Source organism: Parasteatoda tepidariorum, chromosome 4 (assembly GCF_982258835.1).
Source record: "Parasteatoda tepidariorum strain Cologne lab strain chromosome 4, Ptep-v5.0, whole genome shotgun sequence".
Classification (NCBI taxonomy): Eukaryota; Metazoa; Arthropoda; class Arachnida; order Araneae; family Theridiidae; genus Parasteatoda; species Parasteatoda tepidariorum.
Genome location: NC_141758.1, coordinates 72,055,000 through 72,076,638, shown reverse-complemented (window position 1 = coordinate 72,076,638; position 21,639 = coordinate 72,055,000). Strand labels below are relative to the sequence as shown.

The 21,639-nt window shown below is 28.1% G+C and overlaps 1 protein-coding gene across 2 annotated transcripts in view; it reads left to right on the top strand.

Moving 5' to 3' along the window:
* Positions 1-2,476: 2,476 nt before the first annotated feature.
* The window catches only part of LOC107452468 (thyrotropin-releasing hormone receptor-like), a 90,070-nt gene continuing 70,907 nt past the window's right edge, over positions 2,477-21,639 (top strand). The window contains exon 1 of one of the 2 annotated variants that reach the window (XM_087161351.1): positions 2,477-3,555. In XM_087161351.1, the coding sequence (XP_087017477.1) occupies positions 3,174-3,555 (382 nt within the window). In that variant the 5' untranslated portion in view covers positions 2,477-3,173. The remainder of the gene's footprint in view (positions 3,556-21,639) is intronic. The other variant, XM_087161352.1, reaches the window with a different exon arrangement.

Below are 21,639 nucleotides of genomic sequence, written 5' to 3'. Positions count from 1 at the left end.
CAAAACCAGAATTTTCAGAAGACCAATAACGCATCAATGAAAAAAATTATCAAATGACTGATTTAAATACCGTATATTTTGGTTTTAATTACAAGATTAGGTTTTTTTTTCAATTAGAAATATCAATATCATATAGTATTGTAGAGTTAAAAAATATTTTTCGTGTAACTCAGACCAAAAGCATGGCAAACTTAAGGTTTTAAGTGCATAATTACTGATTTTGAAACGTTATTAAATAATCAAGATAGCCATTACAATCGGAAATGATAAAATTGGACAAAATCTCCGTATCAAGCAAAAAAAGTAAACAAGTAATTCATAATTACTGTATTTTGGAATGTTATCAAAATCTACGGCAACAAGATTTCATTAACATTTCAAAATACAATGGTAGTAACTTTCATAACTCAAATTTTGACAAGCTTTAAGTTAAACTGGCAATACATGTATTATATCGTAACAATATTTTCAGATGGTAAAGAATCATATATTGTGGAATTTGCAAAATGTTATTTAACAATTCCTTTTTAAAATATAGGTGAATTAGTTTCACGTAAAAAATTTTTTTTCGCTATTTCATTAATAATAAAAAAAAAATATCGAGTTTACACGGTAGATATTTAATATCATTACAACTTTCAGATACTTCAACACATTCCAAATCGATTACACACTGTGTGTCCGCTTTCCAATGATGTGAACTGGGTTTGAATCCCAGCAATGGCTAGTAGATTCGAATTCCACAACCGGCTCGCACCGAACACACTGCTGATCAAAAATATCCTCAGTGGTAGACGGATTGTGGGTTAGAGTCCCCTTGCCATCAGACCTACTGTGGGAGGTATTCGTGGTTTTCTTCTTCACGTCATGCAAATGCGGGTTAGTTCCATTAAAAAGTCCCCCAAGAATGCAAAATTTTTCCTAATACTTGATCCTTGAGTTCCTTTCGTGAACCCATACAGACACATAGCAGAGGGGACAAAATTTGGTAGTACCCGGTTATACCACAAGTTGAAAAAAAACAGAACAGTGCTACTATTAGACTTAATTAATGTTTGTCAGGATGTGAATCTTTCGTAAGCTAATTATAATCTGGACAAAAATCATTTCTATAACTGTAATCACCAACAAATAAGACTAGTTTGAAAACACAATATCATTGGAGAATTAACATGGTAAAACGTTCTTATCTACACAAACAATGGGAATCAATTAACAGCAATACGATGATATGGCAAGTCCCTCTTCTTGACTAATAAAGTGTCTGTCCATTAGAAAACATAACTAATTTCGACACATTCGAGATACTGGGTCTCAACTCACTACTCGGTTTTACCCCACATTTTCCTACATATTTCAGAGACGAATTTTCTGTTGATGGATGTCAGAGTAGAAGGTAAAAAGAAACTCTCACCCGCTTATTCTGGATCGCAAAAAAACTAACTCTTAACGAGTTTTTAACTCTCATAATGAAGAAAAAATTGGAAATTCTGAAAAGTATATATTAACTACATTACATTTTATGTGTTAGTTATATAACATAATATTTGTCAAATTAGTCAAATTGTTATATGCATCTTAACTCTAACAATCAACCGACTTCGTATTAAACAAAAGCACACTAATTAGAAAAAGAAATTAATAAAATAATCAGATTTAATTTTAAATGTAACAAAAAATTTGTGATGTATCGTAAAAAATACTTAATGAGGTCTTTATTAAAAATATAATTTGTAAAGGTTCCTATAAATGCTTGTCAATAAATTTTACGAATATACCAATCCTGCTTTTACACATCACATAGAGGTAAAAGTCGCTGTCCAGTAATTTTTCTTCTTTAATATCATATCATATTAAATTATTAAAATATATATTTTACTATAATTTTAAAAAAATTACATTGATGGATTGCTAAATTTTTCTTCTTATTGTTTTCAATTGAAATGATAAAAATATTTTTCATTATTTGCATATGAAATTTTTGGATATTTAGTCGTTTGCAATTTTTTACTGGTCCTATTAAGATTTCTCTATAGATTTCATTATGACTAAAATTTAGAAAACTTTAGCTCTCTAAACATAGAACAACGGCTACACTAAAAAATGCTTCATACAGAACGGAAAAAATCTAGGTCTAACCCTAAGTCCTAATAAATTGATGAAGCTGCTGATAAAGATTGTGATAAGAACTTCATGTTTTAACAATCTGCCACTTCTTTCACATGAAAAAAACTGGTTTATCAATCAGTACTTGAAGTAAAAAGATGATAAAGAAAAAAATTTCACTGATGCATATAACAAGCATAAAAGGCAAACGCAAAGAAAGAACTTTTATCTAGTAAACAACTATCTCGCGTAAACATGAGATCATAAACAAGAAACGGAAGCAAAATGATTTGAGAAGTTGAAGAGGCGGCAATCTTCGTCACCATGGTAACTTAGCGATGCTAGCGCTCAGTTATTTGAGTGCCCGGGCAGCCACGGTGAAGCTGAAATGTTCGCTAGACGTTAGAGTAGTAACGGGCATTGTGGTTGGTTGAGCAGTTTCCTTTCTTTCAACTTTCTACCCGCAAGTGGCGGTAGCAAATAGAGGAAGAACTTTTTTCTGTGACAGGTGATAGCAAAAAAATAACATTCGAAATGAATTCTGACTATTTGAAAGAGGAAATGATGCCAACATATATAGTGTAATGGTTGAATTATTTTTGGATTAATTAAAAAAAATTAAACTTAAAGTTGAGCAATTTATAAAAGAGCAATGGCAACTTAAATAAAATGTCTTAAATTTTTTAGTGTAATTTCAGAGCAAAAATAAAACTGTTAAAAAATAGATTACTGAATTTCAACAGAGTTTAGTTGCTGAAAAGCTGCATTTCTAATTTTCAATAAAATTGTCAATCAAAAAAAAATAACATTTATGAACTTTTACAGAAACTATCTGAAAAAAAATTATAATTCTAAATTTTAATAAAAAAGTATCTGTTAAAAAAATTACATTACTAAATTTCTGCAAAAAAGTAAAAAAGAAGTAGATCTTCACGCAAGTACGAATGTAATGTATTTTCGAATTTAATGTACGACTGTAATATAAATGATGCTATTGAAGAAAATGAATTTAGGAAAAAATGTAACGATGCATTAGAATCAAGGAGCTATTAAAAACAAATTCAACCATGAAGTTATTCGTTAGCGTAATTTATTGTTTGGTTTTGTTATCCATGATGGCAGAATGCAGTAGTAATACATCTTTATTACAAAGCGAGTTGAACACGACTATTTTACTACCTTCGTTCGAAAACTCATCATATAATGAAACTAGACCTATCTATTTAGATCCCTCGTACTATTCGATAAACTATAGAATAATTGGAACTGTGTTTCAAGGTATAGTCTTTGTTGTTGGAGCTTTAGGAAACATCATGGTTGTTATTGTAGTTTGGCAAACAAGAAGTATGCATACACCGACAAACTGCTACTTGGTTAGTTTATCAATTGCTGATTTTATGGTACTTATTTCATCCGTACCAAATGAGATATTCGCCTACTATTTACTCGGTAAGTGAAACATTTATTACAGTTCTTATTTCTTGTAAGTGTGATTCGAAGCTTAATAAATTAACGTCATGGCGCTTCAGAATATCTTAAGAGATTGAAAAGCTCTGAAACAGAAGAATCAGATTTAATTTAAACTTGAAAGCTGATATAATAGTGTTTGCTGCCTGCAAGGTTTTAAATTCAGCATTATATAGAATATCTGGGCTTCTTGTGGAATAGCCGAAACTAAGCGAGAAAGTTTGAGATGATTAAACATTTCCGGGTCTACGAACCAAGTATTCTAATAACTATCGATTGAAATGCCTAGACCTGTATTGAAAAGCCAGCGTTTTTTCTTTTCTTCTAGAGTTCTCATGACGTTATGCTTCATATATTGAGTATTTGTACTAATATATCATGATATACATAAATTATTAAGCATTTTTTTATGTTTTAACAACACAATATATTATTTATTAACAGAAATTTATGGAAATGATTAATCATTTTATCATATCTTAAAAACAAATTATGTAGAAATTATTAAACATTTCATGCATTGCTTATATTTTTTGTGGAATACAAGTCAAGGAAAATATGAAATACATATTTATTTATATTGTTTAAGTATTCTTGTAACTAGCGCTTTAAAAGCTTTAAAACTTCTATACAACTAATGACATTTTTTTCTCTCAAATAAGACTCATTATGTCCCTTTTTCATACTTCGTCTAATAAGCATTTGTGATTAAATAAAACATTTGGTATTACATACATAACCTGGATAACACATGTAATAAGTATTAATTCTTTTTATATATTTTGTATTCATCAACAAGTCTTATTAAAGGTTTATGCTATATTATTACAAGCCTTACTGCATCACTATTTCCATTTCCACTTTCTTCAGTATGGGCAGAGAATAAAAATTAAGAATTTTTAGTAAGCTTAAAGCGTCTCAAATAGGATAAAAGGTGTGGATTATTTATAGAAATGGTGTATAATTATTAATAATTGCTTTGATAATCATAAAGTGTTTTTTTTAATAAAAGAGAAAACCTGTTCCTAAATAGAGCAAATGTAAAACTTAAAATTTGGTTTGATTTATTTCTAAAAGTATTTTACTCTCAACATTTTCGATAAGAAAGTTTTATGCATCGGATAACAATTTGCTCAAAACTCTTTTGTTTTTTATACAAATTATAAATAATAAAGTTGTTGAGTTCATCCACATTTGCACTACATAGAAAAAAAACTATGCAACTAATTAAAGTTAGAAAAATTATAGTTAGTCTTCCACTGATAACCAATTATAGTTAGTCTTCCACTGAAAACCATGGCCAGTGTAGGAATAAAACACACTAAGAAATAAAGCAATAAGCAAGTTGAGGCTGAAATTAAGCCAGGATTGGTTGTTTTAGATTTGCTTTATTTTATCAGTTAGCCTAGACAATCTGATAAAGTTTGCAATATAAATTAACGTTTCAATTTTTTATGGTCATATATTTTTAAAACGTATAAGGTGAATAATACACTTAAAAAGTCTTATGGTCAAAAGTACCAAACAATGGTAAAATTTATGGAGTAAAATTTTATTATCGAAGCACTTAGGTAATGAATTTGGTTAAATTAGGAAAAAAATTAGGACTCATAGTATGTTATAAAATTTGGTAAATTTATCAGAATAACCCAGAGTATAGCATAAAAATATTTTTAAGTTAAATTTATTTTTCGGTTTTCGAATTTTTTTACAAAAGAATGTGGTAATAAGAATTCTAATTTTGAGAACCAGAGCTATCATTCGTTAAACAGAACGAAAAATTTCCAATTGACTGGTTTAAATACCGCAAGTATTGGTATAAATAACCAGAATTATGGTACTTCATACCAAAAATGTCATTACCATACAATACGGTAATTTAATCCTGTAGAATCTGAACTTGACGTTTTAAGCATGGATATTTTTATTTAAAAAAAGCCAACAATAAATTTTAATACCTTCAAACAAGGAACAAACATAATGTTACCAATAACAATTTCATTTTGTGAGGAATAAAATAAATATGAAGTTCAATAAAAGTTACAAAGAAACTATAAAAGTTCTTAATTCAAGTAGAAATTATATAGTACTTTTAAATTATTATGATTATATTAGGAATTGGACAACATAGTAAAAAGGGAGCAAAGTATTCACTTAAATTTATATTCATTTAAAATTTAGAGTTTAATAAGTGATGTGAACTGTATTATTATATACTATTATAGTATAATATACAGTATTATATACAGAATTATATATCTAATATATATTCATTATAAATATTTATTATATACATTCATTACATATGTTTATTAAATCAATTCATTATATATATTCATTAGCCAGCTATGTTTAAATTTTCTATATCTTCATAAATAATAATTAGCACTTAAAATTACATCTTATGTTTAAAACCATTACGCTTATTATATTATTTGTTATTGCTTTAAGAGTAATAAATAAGTGAAAAAGTGTAATCTAAAACAAAAGCATCCTATTCCCAAAATTCGACGATTAACTCTCACTTGATTCTACATATTCACCAAATTTCTGATAAACCTACACTGGCAAATTTTCCGGTTCAAATCACGGTATTAAGTACAGGCACTTTCGGTGAATCGTCCGTAAAATATATTTTTACTGTAAAATATTTTATAGTAATTTTTACAGTAATATTTATTTAATAAGAGTGATTCTGTGATTTTACGGTAATTATTACTATATAAATTACGGTACATCAGGTTTTTTGTTCCGGTAAAAGGTGAGTGCCGGAACTTGAACTTTTTACAGTAATATTATTCGGAATTTCTTACAGTAAATATAAAATTAATTGAAAATATTTAAATTACGAATGACTAATTACAGTTGTAAGAATGTAAGAAAATTGGAACTATATTAGAAATTCAAGCAACAAGTGTCCTTAAATTCCCCCTTCTCATTCGATATACAATAATTATAAAAAAAAGCACAAAACACGCATGGAAATAGCAGTTTGTTTTTATGTTTGCACTCTATAAGACGTCAAGAGGCCAAAAATAGTTTTCAAATAAAACTATTTGAAATTTCCTGAAAAGTATTGATCGATGATTTGTTGACAAATAGCAGCATTTCAGTAACAAATGGCAGTCCTCATTTTTCATCATTACCTTATATGTCAAATTCATATGCTCTTTTAGTTTACAGAAGAAAAAAACTTGTTATTCGTTTTGAAATCTGAACATGAAAGGGGAAAAAAAGTAAACGGATACACACGGGAGTCATTTAAACTTTTAAAAATATACAACATTTTGTATAGAATTAAGGCTACTTTTGTTTATATTTCACAAAACACTCCTATTTTTAATATGAAAATAAAAAATTTAAAATATTTGCCAGTAAATTTAATAAATTAAATTATTGATTTTCAAAACCAGCCACTCTGAAAAGAGTTTTTAGTGTCGCAAATTATTCTGTCTGCGTACATAAATTGTGTTTTTAATATATATATATATATATATATATATATATATATATATATATATATATATATATATATATATATATATATATATATATATATATATATATATATATATATATATATATATAAATATAAGTTCAAAATGAAGAATAAAACAAAGAAAAATTATAGACATATGAAAAAAAAGGGGGTGGGAAATAATAAGTAAAAAAAATAACAAACAACATTTTATTTAAAAAAAAAATGAAATGTTAATTAAAAAACCGGAAAAAAAAGATATAATCTTTTCTTCAGCCCACTCGATTATATCCGCAAATCAGAGTGCTTTCTGATATTGTATCAATAAAGCCAAAGCAAAATATATTAATACAATAGTGTGAGGAGCACTCAAAAAATTTTTTATAAAATAACTACAAATAAAATAGATCATAAAAAGTAAAAATAACAAGTAAAAACAGATAATAAAATAAAATAAAAAGAAAAATCATTAAAAAGGGGGGGACTATAAAGCGAGTAGCAAAATCATAACAACTTACATGGACGGATACTTTTCAAGAATGATTTAAAAATGTTTTCGCAGAAAGATTGCCAGATTACAAAATATGAAACCCCCCCCCCCCCGGAATTTTAACCTTTTTAAAGAGATATCAGTTTTAGAAATTTTATCTTAAGATTTTATACTATAGCACATTTCTAACAGCTTTAACGAATTACATGTCATTTATTTGAATTTAAATTTATTTTAATGACTTAGTATTTGCCAAATAGATGTAATTTTTTTTAAAAAAAAGTTGTTATATGGATTTGAATGATTGTTTTGAATTCTTAGAATTTTGTGCATTTGCAATGTACGTAAGTTAGTAGCGAGCGAAGCGAGCTTGGTTTGCGAAGCAAACCATATAAGATAACGTAGCAATTTTCGGGGGTTGGCGAGCGTTAGCGAGCAGGGGGCGCAGCCCACTAATAGTATTTATTTCTGGTAGGATATATCAGTCATCTATTGACAGAAGAAATTTGCCATCTATAAGACAAGTATTATTTCTTTTATTTTACAACTTAAAGGTAGTAAAGAAAATAGAGATCATGCAGAGAGAAAAAATTCCGGTAAAACTATCTAAATGCATGGTAAAGACCTTTTTGATAAAAACAAATAATGATAAATCTAGTAAAAACAAACATGATTCTTGTAATAAAACCAGCATCTATGGTATCTATACCATTCATGTAGCATTGGGTTACCGGAAACTCTGGTTTTCAAATTTATAGTTCTTATTACAATTCATTTAGAAAAAATTAAATTTAGTAGTAAAAGTAAATTTAGTGAAAAGTAAATTTAACCAAATAAAGGGTTTTGATAACATGTTCAAAAGAATCACGATTCAATTATCAAATTTTACCATATTAACCGAATTTTTTGAACTGATAAATAATTTATTTGCACTGATAGAATTTTCTTTCTGAAATTACGGTAGAATAGCCGACGGCAGTTTGTTCATCCAATTAAATGAGAAGTGTACGGTAAAGAACATATTACCTTTACGACTTTGAAACCATTTGCAACTAATACGGTTGAAAAAATGAATACAAAACTATGTGATATTTTAACCATTTACAACTAGCCTATTTTCAAAAACGCATAAAAAAAATAATTTGGACATTGGAGTTAAGCTTTCGGTTAGGTAATGGGCATTGGAATTAGGTTGTGGTTGCGTTGTGTCTTATAAAAGGAGCGGAATATTGTTTAATTAGTTCATATGATTGTATCTCCTATCGTAAGAGATGGGAAATACAAAGCTTTTTGAGTTAAGCAGCTTTATGATGCGTGAATGAGAGCATCATATTCTAAGAGTCCGAGGTCACAAGTTGAAGAGCTCTGGATTCTGGAAACTTTTAATGTGTTGAAAAGAATGGAGGAAATATTGTGGTGTCATCGCTAGGATTTGAACCTCCGCTTTGCTGGTCATGAGATTGACAAATTAGCCATTGGGACCATAATATGTAACCAGTTGCAAGGAAATAAATGCCTTTATTGGACGTTTAATCGCCTTAGTGGAAACCAGTTAAAACAGTTAAAACATGGTTTTACTAACAATTAACAATTTTAATACCATCTTATTTGACTGTTTTGTTTGATATAGAAAAATAACAGTTTAATAAATTGTTTTCTAAAAAAAATTGAGCAATTTGTAACAGTGTACTTTTGAATAAAATTCTAAAATCGATCCCGAATATATCTTAGATAAATGCCTAAATTCACGATCAGTGAGATCAATCAGAATCATTCAAAATTATAAATAGGTTACATGGATTTGAAAAATGTATCATATCTCCTACTGACACTTTATAGTATTGCATGCATTGTATATTTCAAACAACAATTATTCATATGCCATATAGGCTTACTGATAAATGGTTCTTCTTTTCACACAAAGAAAAGAATTTAAAATACGGCAAGTGCATTTAGAAAGGTACACAATTGTAACAATCAGTTTCAGTTATGCTCCAATTTATCAAAATATTTGTGCCATTGTTACTGTTTCCAATAGCAACAGCCATGCATCGAAACATACACAGTTGAATAAATGATTATAACTTGTCATTTTTGGTTTTGTGTCCTCTATATAAAATATGAAATCTTTTTTAATCAAAAATTTCATTTTACAGATAAATTAAATCAGCACAGAATATATACCATTTCAAACTAGGCTTCTGAGATATAAAAGTAAAATAAACTTTAAAACTAAATTAACTTATTTACTTCAGTATACCAGAATAGATGTTTTTCGCAAATTGTATTTCTGATAAATAGCAAAAGCTAAAATATTAACCGGGAAAACGTCCCAAAATTTACCAGAAACATTTTGCCACAATAACTGTAGAAATGTCCATTTTTTTCCAAAACGCAATTTAAATCTGCCATTTTTAATAAAAAAATAATAAAATTTTAGAAATATCTCATTATTAACGAATAAAATGTTTGCTTTTCATAAGGTTTCTGAGATAATATAGTTTTTTTTTTATTTTCCTATCATAACTGATTGTTAAAAAAATAATAAGAGTTGAATTTATTAATTTATTTATTATTGACATTTTATGTTTAAAGAACTGAAATTGTTTAAGTGCCAATACAGACTTCTGACTTTGAAAAATATTTTTCTCGATATTTATATTTCGATAAAGTACTGTTTTAACAAATATTTTTATACCTCTCCCTGACTAACTTCTTTCAAAATGTCTAGACAAATTTTTTTATATTTACAAAACTTAGTTAGCAGAGTTATATTATTTACAGTTACAGTAAGAAACACAAGACACAACATTAAGGGAAGTACAGTAGGTAACAGTAAAACTATAAGAAAAAATTTATAATTGTTTTTACGTATTTAATATATTATAGAGAGTAGCATTATGCATAGGAATTAAAAATAGTACGGTATTTTTTTTATATTATCTGTAATAATAAAATAAAGTATTTGTGTGTCTTTCTTTAATAACTCCAAAATAGTTTGTTCTATCAGTAGATGAAAATTTCAATTCTAAATTTCATTCAAAATTTTTAAATCTATCCTTCAGAAGAGCCATATAAAAAAGGAGTATTTTCATTGGTTAAGCGTTAATTATTGTTATAAATGGAACTATAGACAATTCTATTTTATCAAATATTTTAAATATGATACTAGTGATTTTTCGCTAGTTTATAGCTTTATTTGGACAAAAAAAATATTTATTGTGTGTACCTAAATAGAGATCCAAGTTAGAGGTTAAATTAAATCAGTGTTTTACCATCATTCAATCAATATCCAATTGCATTTATCCTATTGGTCGATTGGTCTATAGACTGTTCTATTTTTTCAAATAGTTTAAATATAGTACCAGTGGTTTTCGCTAGCTTATAGCTTTATATGGACAGAAAAAATGTTTATTGTTAGTACCTAAATAGAGATCCAAGATAGAGGTTAAACTAGATCAGTGTTCTACTATCAATCCCAATCAATTTCTATTTGCATTAATACTATTGGTCTATTCGTATTTCTATCCCAATAGAAAAGTATCCCAATAGAAAGTTCCATCAAAAAGTCCTCCACGAAGGCAAATTTCACCCACTACTTGATCCAGGAGTTCTCTTGTTTTCTGGATTGGGTTCAAAACTTCAAGGCTCAGTTGTTGAACATTAGAAGTCGTAAACTCAAAAATTGGGTTGGCTGTTCAATGACGGTTATAAAATATAAAATAAAATAGTTACATACTGAAGCAAAAAAAAAGCTAAAAACTACAAATAAAAATTGATAGAATAAAGTACTTTCAAGTTTAAAGGAAGTGTAAAAAATCGTCATACCATTATTGATGCTAATGATGCTTAATTAGTTTGGTAATGTGTATTAATTGAAACAAAAAAGCAGAAATAATGGAATAAAGATACTTAATCACTAAAGGAACTGAAAAAAACAGCCGAAATAATATTGACGCAGATGATACCATACTATTTTGGTAACACGTACTATGAGCAAAAAATAATTCACCATCCTGAATAATTTTTGATCCAATAATCACAGCTTCAGAAGCCATTCTTAATGGTTTAAGGCAGCGGTTCTCAACCTTTCAGTATTCGCGGCCCAGTTTTCAATCATAATTTTCATCGCGCCACCCACTTACAGTAAAATGTATACAACAATAATGTATATTGAGTATTTTGAATTCTGTCTTTAAAATATTTTTAACTAACTGCCAAAACAAAAGTAAAGTAAAAGCCAGCAGCAATTGAGATTGCAGAAACTATGTTTGGAGTTAATTTTTCAAAAGAATTACCGTCCTCTTTCAAACGATACTGTTGCTCCTCGAATTGGTGATACAGCTGAAAATGTAGTGTCAGCTTTTCTCGATGTTGCGTGACAAAATGTTTTCAATACAGTTTGATGAAGCATAATAAAGATGCTCATTTAATTGTCTATGTTTGATTTTGTGATAATCAAACATAGACAAACATAGATAATCAAACTTAGAGAACTCAAAACAACAGCGCTAGCATTATTTGCTATTTCAAATGAAGTTATGAATGAGGCAAACATAGAATGCAAAAATTGCATCGGAATATGCACCGATGGTGCTCGTTCAATATCCGGAAGGTTCGAAAGTATACAAGCACTTGTAAACTTGTAAAAAATCGCCTCCATGCGTCTGGACACATTGCATGATCCACAGAGAAGCTTTGGCTTCAAAAGAAATGCGTCCCTGGTTTTAATTTTGTGTTAACTATGGTTGTAACGATTGCAAATTATATAAAAATGAGAACCCTGAGATAAAGAATCTTTTCCGCTCTTTGGGCCCAAAGAAGTCACTAAAAATTATTAATTTCTTTTTAAAATTTAGTATGCTTTAATTAAGTAAGGTGGATAAGCCAAAGGTGGTCAGTGCTCCTAACGTAGCCCACCCCCCAAAGTAAAATTAAATTTATTTTGAATCATAAGACGTCCCTGCTGCATTGTAAATCTTGTATCTGAGGTGCACGAGGCTGAATTGGAAGATATTTCCTTGAATGGCCTCCACTCTATGAAGTGATTTAATTTTTTGAAGTTGTTCTAATTTCCGGGTGAGAAGATATTGTAATTTATATGTGTTCAAATTCTTAGAATTTTGAAAGTTTATTTCTTTTTCTTTAACCACATTACTTTAATTCTAATTAATCTATCAGATTAATAGTTTTAAGTCGTGCAAATGGGGACCATATGCATGTTCCCAAGGTGGCCCGACACCGGTGCCATCTTGGGGACACAGGGGACACCTTCGGAAACAAACGTGAAATCTATAAAAGAGTTCATTATAAATCATTACGTAACATATTATTTCTCAAAGAGGAAGGATTGAATTGAATGCCAATTGATTTATTTCATTTTAAGCAAATATGGAACTTTGGTATTTTTTAAACTTTTATAACATTTTGACGTTCTCTGCATTTTAGCAGAAATTGCGATATTTTGTTACAAGTTTTTTGTATTGTTTGCATTTCAAAGTAATTTTTCAGGTATTTTTTTATTTTTCTGGTAATTATGAGTGTTTTTGTGGTCGATTCTGGTATTTTCTTGTAAATATGGGTATTTTTATACTAGTTATGGGTTAGGTTAGTTAACTCTAGTATGGTTATTTAATTCTCGTTAGTTAATCCTTTTGAAAAAATTAACTCAGTAGTAAAGATTAAAAGAATCGCTAGTGACTTCACACAAGAACTATCAATGTAAAATCAATAAACAAATTATACACTCTGAAAAAACAAATATCTTTTTCAAAATCGGGAAACTTGTTCCTACCAACAAGACACTTAAAGTGCCCTTTTAAAAGACGTTTGCCAGTCTAAATGTTTTTTCTAAGGATAATTTGAGTAAGTGAAAAAGTGATTTCAATATATGGCTCACCTTTGGAACCTGTGGGAAACATTAGGCGCAGAAGCTACAATTTTGAAATTGTACTATAAAATAAATGAAATTTTATTTTACAATTAAAAGTATACGTGATATATATTAGAGATAGGTGTAAGATGTTACAAAAAAAATTTCAGCCACACAGACTTCACCAGAAAATTAGGAAAAATCCTCAAAGCAAAGTCATTTTTGGCTCCCTACCTTAAGTTTTGATTCAATAAGTTGTTTCACTTTAATAAGTTATTAAATATGTCGAAATGTATTTTGTTTTCTATGTGTTTGTGCGCTTTCCTTTCATACAGTTAATCATTTTTTTTTTAAATAATATTTTCTCTTGAATCTTTTTTCTTAAATAGTCTTTTTTCTCGCGCCACCCCTCTAGTGTGCTCGCGTCCCCCTAGGGGGCGCGCCCCACAGGTTGAGAATCACTGGTTTAAGGGGTATACTTCAAATATGCTAATTAATTAGTGTAGACGATATTTTAAGTTGCGAAATCAGACAAAAAAACGTACTATCTCTGAATAAATACATCTTCCCTCTCGATTGACTTGGATTTCTGACCCCCAAAATATAGGAGATCGCAGCAATTATGGAAATATGGTCCTAATAGTTTGGTCAAGAGAGCGGTCCAAAGTTTGGACCCCTTAATGTTAATTTTACTTCGTACGCATTTCATGATATCTCGAGAGCATTTAAAAAGAAATTTCCTCACAATTTTAAAATTCATTTGTCCATTAATAATTTTATGCAAAATACAACTTTTAGTAACTAGTTATTATTTTTTTTGATTTCGTTTAATAACATTCGAAACACTTTTGAACCGCAAGGTACGCAATTTTTTACATCATATCAAAGATGGCAAAATACAAAATTTAAACGAAAAAGGTCGAATAGTTCCAGAGGAATTATATTTTGATGAAGTGCATTTTTAAGCAAAGATCGATTAGAATTTTAATTGTTTCCAAAATTTAAGCATTAGTTTATTACCACAGATAAATGTATATAGTACAAACTCAAATGTTGGAGGGTATGAGATACGTACTAAATATGCTAATATGTGTATGCAATACGTGACAAATATGGCAATAAGTGCTACATTGGTATATGTGATAATCATTAAAACTCGGCCAATCTATTGATATTGCGGAAAAAGGTGCCTAAAGGTGCTCAAAAGGGATAAGCACCGGAAAAATATAATTTATATTGGTTAATTATGAATTATCATGAGCGAGTAATCTTTATTTAGATAGGATGAAGTACTAGATAAACAAAAAACTTCATCACACAAGTGTAAAACTCGTTTTCCCTCAGATATTTCTGCTTGAAAATGTTTAATTCGTAATTATTTTTTTATTATTTTTTTGATTATTACTTTATTTTTATTAATTAATTTATTTTATTTATTTTTATTACTTATTTTTAATACTTATTTTCTTATTTTTATTTTTTGTAACTTATTTCATTAATGGCGGAGCATGAAATTTTGGTTCTAAACTACTGGCCAGACTTAAACATTTGCTAGCCACTGTTTTTCTTAAAATTATGAAAAAAATTCAAAATGTTGACAGAAATAGTATAAAGAACTTTTTTAGCCTTAAAACAATAAAAAGACGTAGAAAACATAAAAACTAAAACAAGTTTATTGGATAAGAATATTTATTCTTTTATTCTTATTTATTTCATTTTGCCTTACAAGAACTTCTTCGATAAACGGAGAAAATTTTTAAAAAAACAACGCTAATAATTCTTTTTGGAATTTATCCTTTCATTTAAAAAGAGTTATGATATATATATATATATATATATATATATATATATATATATATATATATATATATATATATATATATATATATATATATATATATATATATATATATATATATATATATATATATATATATATATATATATATATATATATATATATATATTAATCTCTTCCTCAGCTTACACGATTATATCTGCAAAAAGAAGTACTTTCTAATATCGTATTAATATAGCCCAAGTAAAATATATCAAAACAATAGTGTGAGGAGTACTCAAAAAATTGAAACAAAATAGAACTCATTAAGTAAAAAATGTATCACGTAAAAAACGGAAAATAAAATGTAAAGAAAAAACAGAACTGTTTTATCTTTACAAGGAGGCTCTAAGAGCATTAGTCATTATATGCAATATCCAGGTAGAGTATGAATTAAATGTCATGTGTGCACAATACAGGCGTATCCCACTTTGCTAGTAAAATAGATATATTTCAAATTATTGCATATGACTCGTCGGCAACAAGAGCCTCGCTAATTTTCCTACATAAGAAAAATGTGAATTTTTTTTAAAGCAAACAAAGCATCAAATAACGATGAATGTTTCAATTCAAAATTTAAAAAATCACCTTAAATAGATAAAGATGCAGTTTAAACTCATGCAGCTTTTTCTTAAAGGAAGTTTAATATGCATGATTCAAAGCAAGTCAGTTCATTAAACGTGGAATCATTATGAATAAGCCGTAAATTTTCAATAAAAATTTGTATAGAAATTATAAATGACATTAAATCTATGTAGAACTACTAAAAAATACATACTTAAAATATTTTTTTTTCGAAATCTCCGTGATTTTTTCAATGCAATTGGATGCAAGCAAGTGACATCAACGTGGGTAAATCGTGACATATATCGATTCAAGAGCCAATCAGAATCGTCACACAGGTGCAATGCCAGTTACAGGTATTCAATTAAATTTAATTTAAATCACATGGTAAGGAATAATCACTTTACTTCTCGAGTTGCAAGAACCCATTTCAAAATATCAGAAATCTACACTTTCACTCTAATGTGCAATCCAAATAACAGTATTCTTTCAATTCTCTTCATTAAAGTGTTTGAGGAATATGAATAAATAAATAAACTTCCTATTTTTCTATGAAATTTGGCGAAAACTTACTTATGAGTTTGACATTTTTTGAAAGAAAAAATGCAACATTGGCGATTAGCGTTTGATGCTTGCTATCATTAAACCAGTTTTTTAAGTCTGATTAAGAATGTCACTTGGCGAATTTTAATTCCTATACCGGTAACTAAAACAGGCATCATTTTTAATAAATATTATCTGAAAATTGACAATACACACCAGCTGTATATTTTTTCCTGGAATAAGTATCATCATCATCAGCAGTTAGTTGACAATTCAGAGTAGATTCTGACTTTTCTCTTCAGTTTTCTCATGTAGTCTTAGTCTTGGCGATTTTTCCTAATTGGTTGTTCCGATAGATCTAAAGTTCATATCCACGCATTCAATTCTGATCTTAGGTTCATATTTTGAATGTTTGCCCAGGTTTTGTTCTTAAGATTTTTAAGAAGGGTGCATTCGGCTGGAAAGTGAACCCCATGCCCTGCCTTAGAATTAAGAATACACATTTGATTAACTTAATGCAAACTTTTTAAACAAACTGAAATTTATTTAAAATTCAATTGTTTAATATGGCAGGAAATAACAGGATAATACAGAAAAATTTCTAAGAAAACATTAAAAAAGCATTCGAATTATACTGTTAAAGAAGTTTCAAAAAAATAATTTGATAAAATTTCTCATTAAGTTGATTTATAGAATGTGGGGAATAAATGTCTTAAAATATATTTCTATTGAAGCCAAAGATTTAGTTAATATATATTCTTTGTTTTAAAAATCGCAGCTTCGATAAAAATCAGCCAAAAAGAAATAGCCAACATGAAATAGCAAAAAATTCCTATTTAAAAATTACAAAATTACTTCAAAAACTAAAATTATATGAAAAATTGTTTTAAAACTGCGTGGACTAAACTTACTTGGAAGTAAAAATTAATTTTTGTTAAAAAATGGTGAAATGACGCATCTAAACATTATTTGTCTTCTCCAGTTTAAGATCACCTTGTGTTATAAATAATGAAATTTGTTGATTTTGTGACCCAAAAATAACAAAATGGGGAATCACCAAATTTTATTTTATGTATTTCAAGGAAAGTAACTAGTCAGCATAGTTTCGAAAAACATATGCATCTAAAGAAAGATTTTGACCAAAAAAAAATCAGATACTGCTGACAGATCTACACCTCATACAGATCAGATTTCCAAAGGCGAATGAATCTTTTCCTGCTATCTTCACTGGAAATAATGTCACAAAGATTGCGCCAGCGTGATTGATAGTATACAATTTATTGTGCTTTATCCCAGTCTTTATATCCCATGAATTGTATTCTTAATAAAATGCACCAGTTTTTCTATCGTAACAACAAACGAGTTGATTTATTTAGAAGTTGTATTTGTATAATGTAAATCAACACTGTTACGTCATCAGTTATTTCAGAATAGATTTGCTTATTTATTAATCTATTTATTATCTATTTCTAAACTGAACATGAAACATGTGATAATGGGACTGCATTATTGTACTAACTTTATTTTATCCATTTTATCCCTTCTTCTCATTACTTACTTTTGAGTTGCTTATTTTTAAAGGTAATATAAGCATAAAATGTAGAAGTAAGTTTCACTTTATTATATATAATAATTATATCGTTCGAAATAGTCTTGGTACTTAATGTACTGAATACTTATTACCTAAAAAATATCTTATTAGTATATTTGTAAATAAAATGTATATAATGTCCTTTTATCTATTATCTTATTATTTATTTTCGTGAAGCTTATATATCGCAACAGCTTATACAGGGAAATAACAAAGTTACCTGCAAAAATGGGAGTTAATTTTTACAGAAATGGCCTATAAAAATGGGCGTTAATTAGAATTTTCATTCTAAAATTATGATACAATTACTGGCAGCTGTCTGTCTATTTTCAATTAACTGTAAAGTTTACGACTAGAGACATTTCCTTTATTCTACGGGATTAAAACCGTTGAAACTGGTATGGTTAAAAAATTTGAGGATACAAATCTATACTGTTTTGTAACCATTTAAGACTAACATGGCTTCAAAATCATAAAATGGAAATAGAATTGAACATTGCAGCTAGTCTATTTTGGGCCTTTCATTAGGTAATGGACATTAGGGCAAGGTTGTGATAAAGTTTTGTGGAATGTGGCATAATTAGTTAATATAGTGATACCATTTAGCGTAATAAATGGGAAATACTAGAAAATCTGTGATGTCGCCTTCTTTATATGAATAAGGATTTTGTAGTTTATTGGCTAGTAGCAATATGATGGAAACTTTTCTTGTGCTGAAAGCACGGAAGAAATATTGTGATTCGAAACACTGCTCAACGGGTCATAACATAAACAGATTAAACTCCTCTGCTGGCTTAAGAATGAGCCCAGTGGTTAAAAGCTAGGTGGCTTCATAAGATTCTCCACATAATTTGCAAAAAGATTATTATGCACTTGTTGCTGTTTTAGGCATCCGATGATAAAAAATTAAAACACGAAATCACAATCTTTATTGCAAGACTGAGCTTCCAGCTTTCAAAGAACGCGTCGTATATTTTTATTCCCTGTTGACATACTTGGCGCTAATAAAATTCTGATCGTTTAGCAAAATTAGGTGAAAACAATCAATATATGAAGTTTTTTTATTGAATATAATGAAATAATAATCAAATAAATTCTTATTCAACCATTTTTCCAAGAAATTTCAAACAGTGTACAAATAAGTCATAGAAATCAATAAATCTATACTCCGCATAAGATGATAATGTTATTAATGATAACACGACTAACATTCTGTAAAAAGATCCATCATATCAAATTGACAAAATTATTTCAGATAATATCTTTATTTCTGTTGTATATGAACATCATTATAATTAAAATATTTTCTTATGAATTTGCAAAATTTTTATCCAATTGTTTATTTTATTTAAATTTTCATTTTTTATGATTGAATCATTTCAATGTATTATAAATATTACTTTATCTCCCATGACATTTGAAGTGAGTAAAAAAGATATTCTTTTATTTAATGATTGCATTTTCACTAAATAGGAATCAATGTTAATCGTTCGAGCTCCTCACCTTAATTACACTAATTAATTTGTGTATACGATATTCATGTTTTAAAATTGAATGCACAAGCACGTGTTTTTTTGACAAACGCGTTTTTATTAAAAAAAATTATATTCTTGACCTTTGAGTTGAAGTAGGATAGCAGTCTAATATTTAGACCCTTTAACGTTAATTTGACTTTTTACCTTATATCATTAACTCTACCAAGCCGTATTTTCAAATTCTGTTTTTAAAAACTATTTGACCTATTTTCTTCAAACTTTGGCTTTTTCCATTATTATTACTTAAATAAAAAAATGTAAGATTTGTATACATTATATGTATAGATCTTTTGATATGTTTAATAAGTTCCTGACTTATAAAAAAATACACAACTGTTAAAATTCACTATAAGGGACCCAAACATTCAATAGTTCTGCTGATTAAACTGTTAGGACCATACTTTTTCCAATTGCCTTTTTTTGTGAGTCGAAAATCCCAAATTATTGAATAAAATCAATTCTTTTAGTTGAAGTGCATTTCTTGTAACTTATTATACTTACTTATTATCAGCGGTGCAAATTAATTCAAATATATAAGGTTAAACGTTCGAACATTAAAGATTGAGACCTAGTAATCAGAAACCCGATCATTAAATGAGAAGTTATTAAGATTCATTCTTTCTTTGCACACTTTACCCTAAAAAACACAAATAAAAGTATATTTTCATTTCTCAAAATACTGCTCTAATTATTTTGGAAATGATTTGTAAAACAGGGGCTCAAAGTTTTAAGACTGAGTTCAATTAAATCACAATCAAATTTAGCTTAAAATATTTAAAATTCAGAATATATGCTTCAATGATTCAAAAACTTTGAATAGGTATCTCTCTATCCTATCGATCCTTGTGTTGTTTGAGTGACGTTGATCCTCCTATATGGTGTGCACGTTAAAGTAATTATTAAAAAAGCTAAATGCGTTCTGTTTTTTTTCTAGAATGGCGATAATAAATAAAATGACGAAATTTTTTTCTTAATTTTGACAAAATTCGTTTCTTTGAAGAAGTTACGATAGTTATTTCGTCACTTAAACGGAACTTTTTGGTTGGAGTGTATACCAGGAAACGGTTTCGTCAAAAACGAAGAAAATTACGTAATACTTGAGTATCCATTTTTTACATAGTACATATAACTGAAGATATAAATTGACTAATATCAAATATATTTTTGAGATTTTATGCTTTTCATTAAAGGGCAATGTTACTTTAAACAAATAGTTTTAAATGAATAATCATAGAACAATTTTCGTTTACTAGAATTATATAGGACATTTGGTTATTTTTGTTTGATTTTGTAACAAAATTTAATTGTTTGGTTTTGTGACATAATTCGATTTTGTATCCATTTTTTGCATGGTACATATAACTGAAACCGGAAGATATGCACTGGCTAATATAAAATATGTTTGTCAGATCTTATGCGCTTTATTAAAGAGCAATGTTTTTAAAAAACGTGCTTTAAATAAATAATTATGGAACATTTTTTGTTTACTAAAACTATATAGAACATTTGGTTATTTTTGTTTGATTTTGCAACAAAAATTTATTGTTTGGTTTTGTAACATAATTCGATTTTGTATCCATTTTTTGCATGGTACATATAACTGAAACCGGAAGATATGCACTGGCTAATATAAAATATGTTTGTCAGATCTTATGCGCTTCATTAAAGAGCAATGTTTTTAAAAAACGTGCTTTAAATAAATAATTATGGAACATTTTTTGTTTACTAAAACTATATAGGACATTTGGTTATTTTTGTTTGATTTTGCAACAAAAATTTATTGTTTGGTTTTGTAACATAATTCGATTTTGTATCCATTTTTTGCATGGTTCATATAACTGAAACCGGAAGATATGCACTGGCTAATATAAAATATGTTTGTCAGATCTTATGCGCTTTATTAAAGAGCAATGTTTTTAAGAAACGTGGTTTAAATAAATAATTATTGAACATTTTTCGTTTACTAAAACTATATAGGGCATTATAGGACATTTGGTTATTTTTGTTTGATTTTGTAACAAAATTTAATTGTTTGGTTTTGTAACATAATTCGATTTAGTATCCATTTTTGGCATAGTACATATAACTGAAACCGGGAGATATGCACTGACTAATATAAAATATATTTGTCAGATCTTATGCGCTTGATTAAAGAG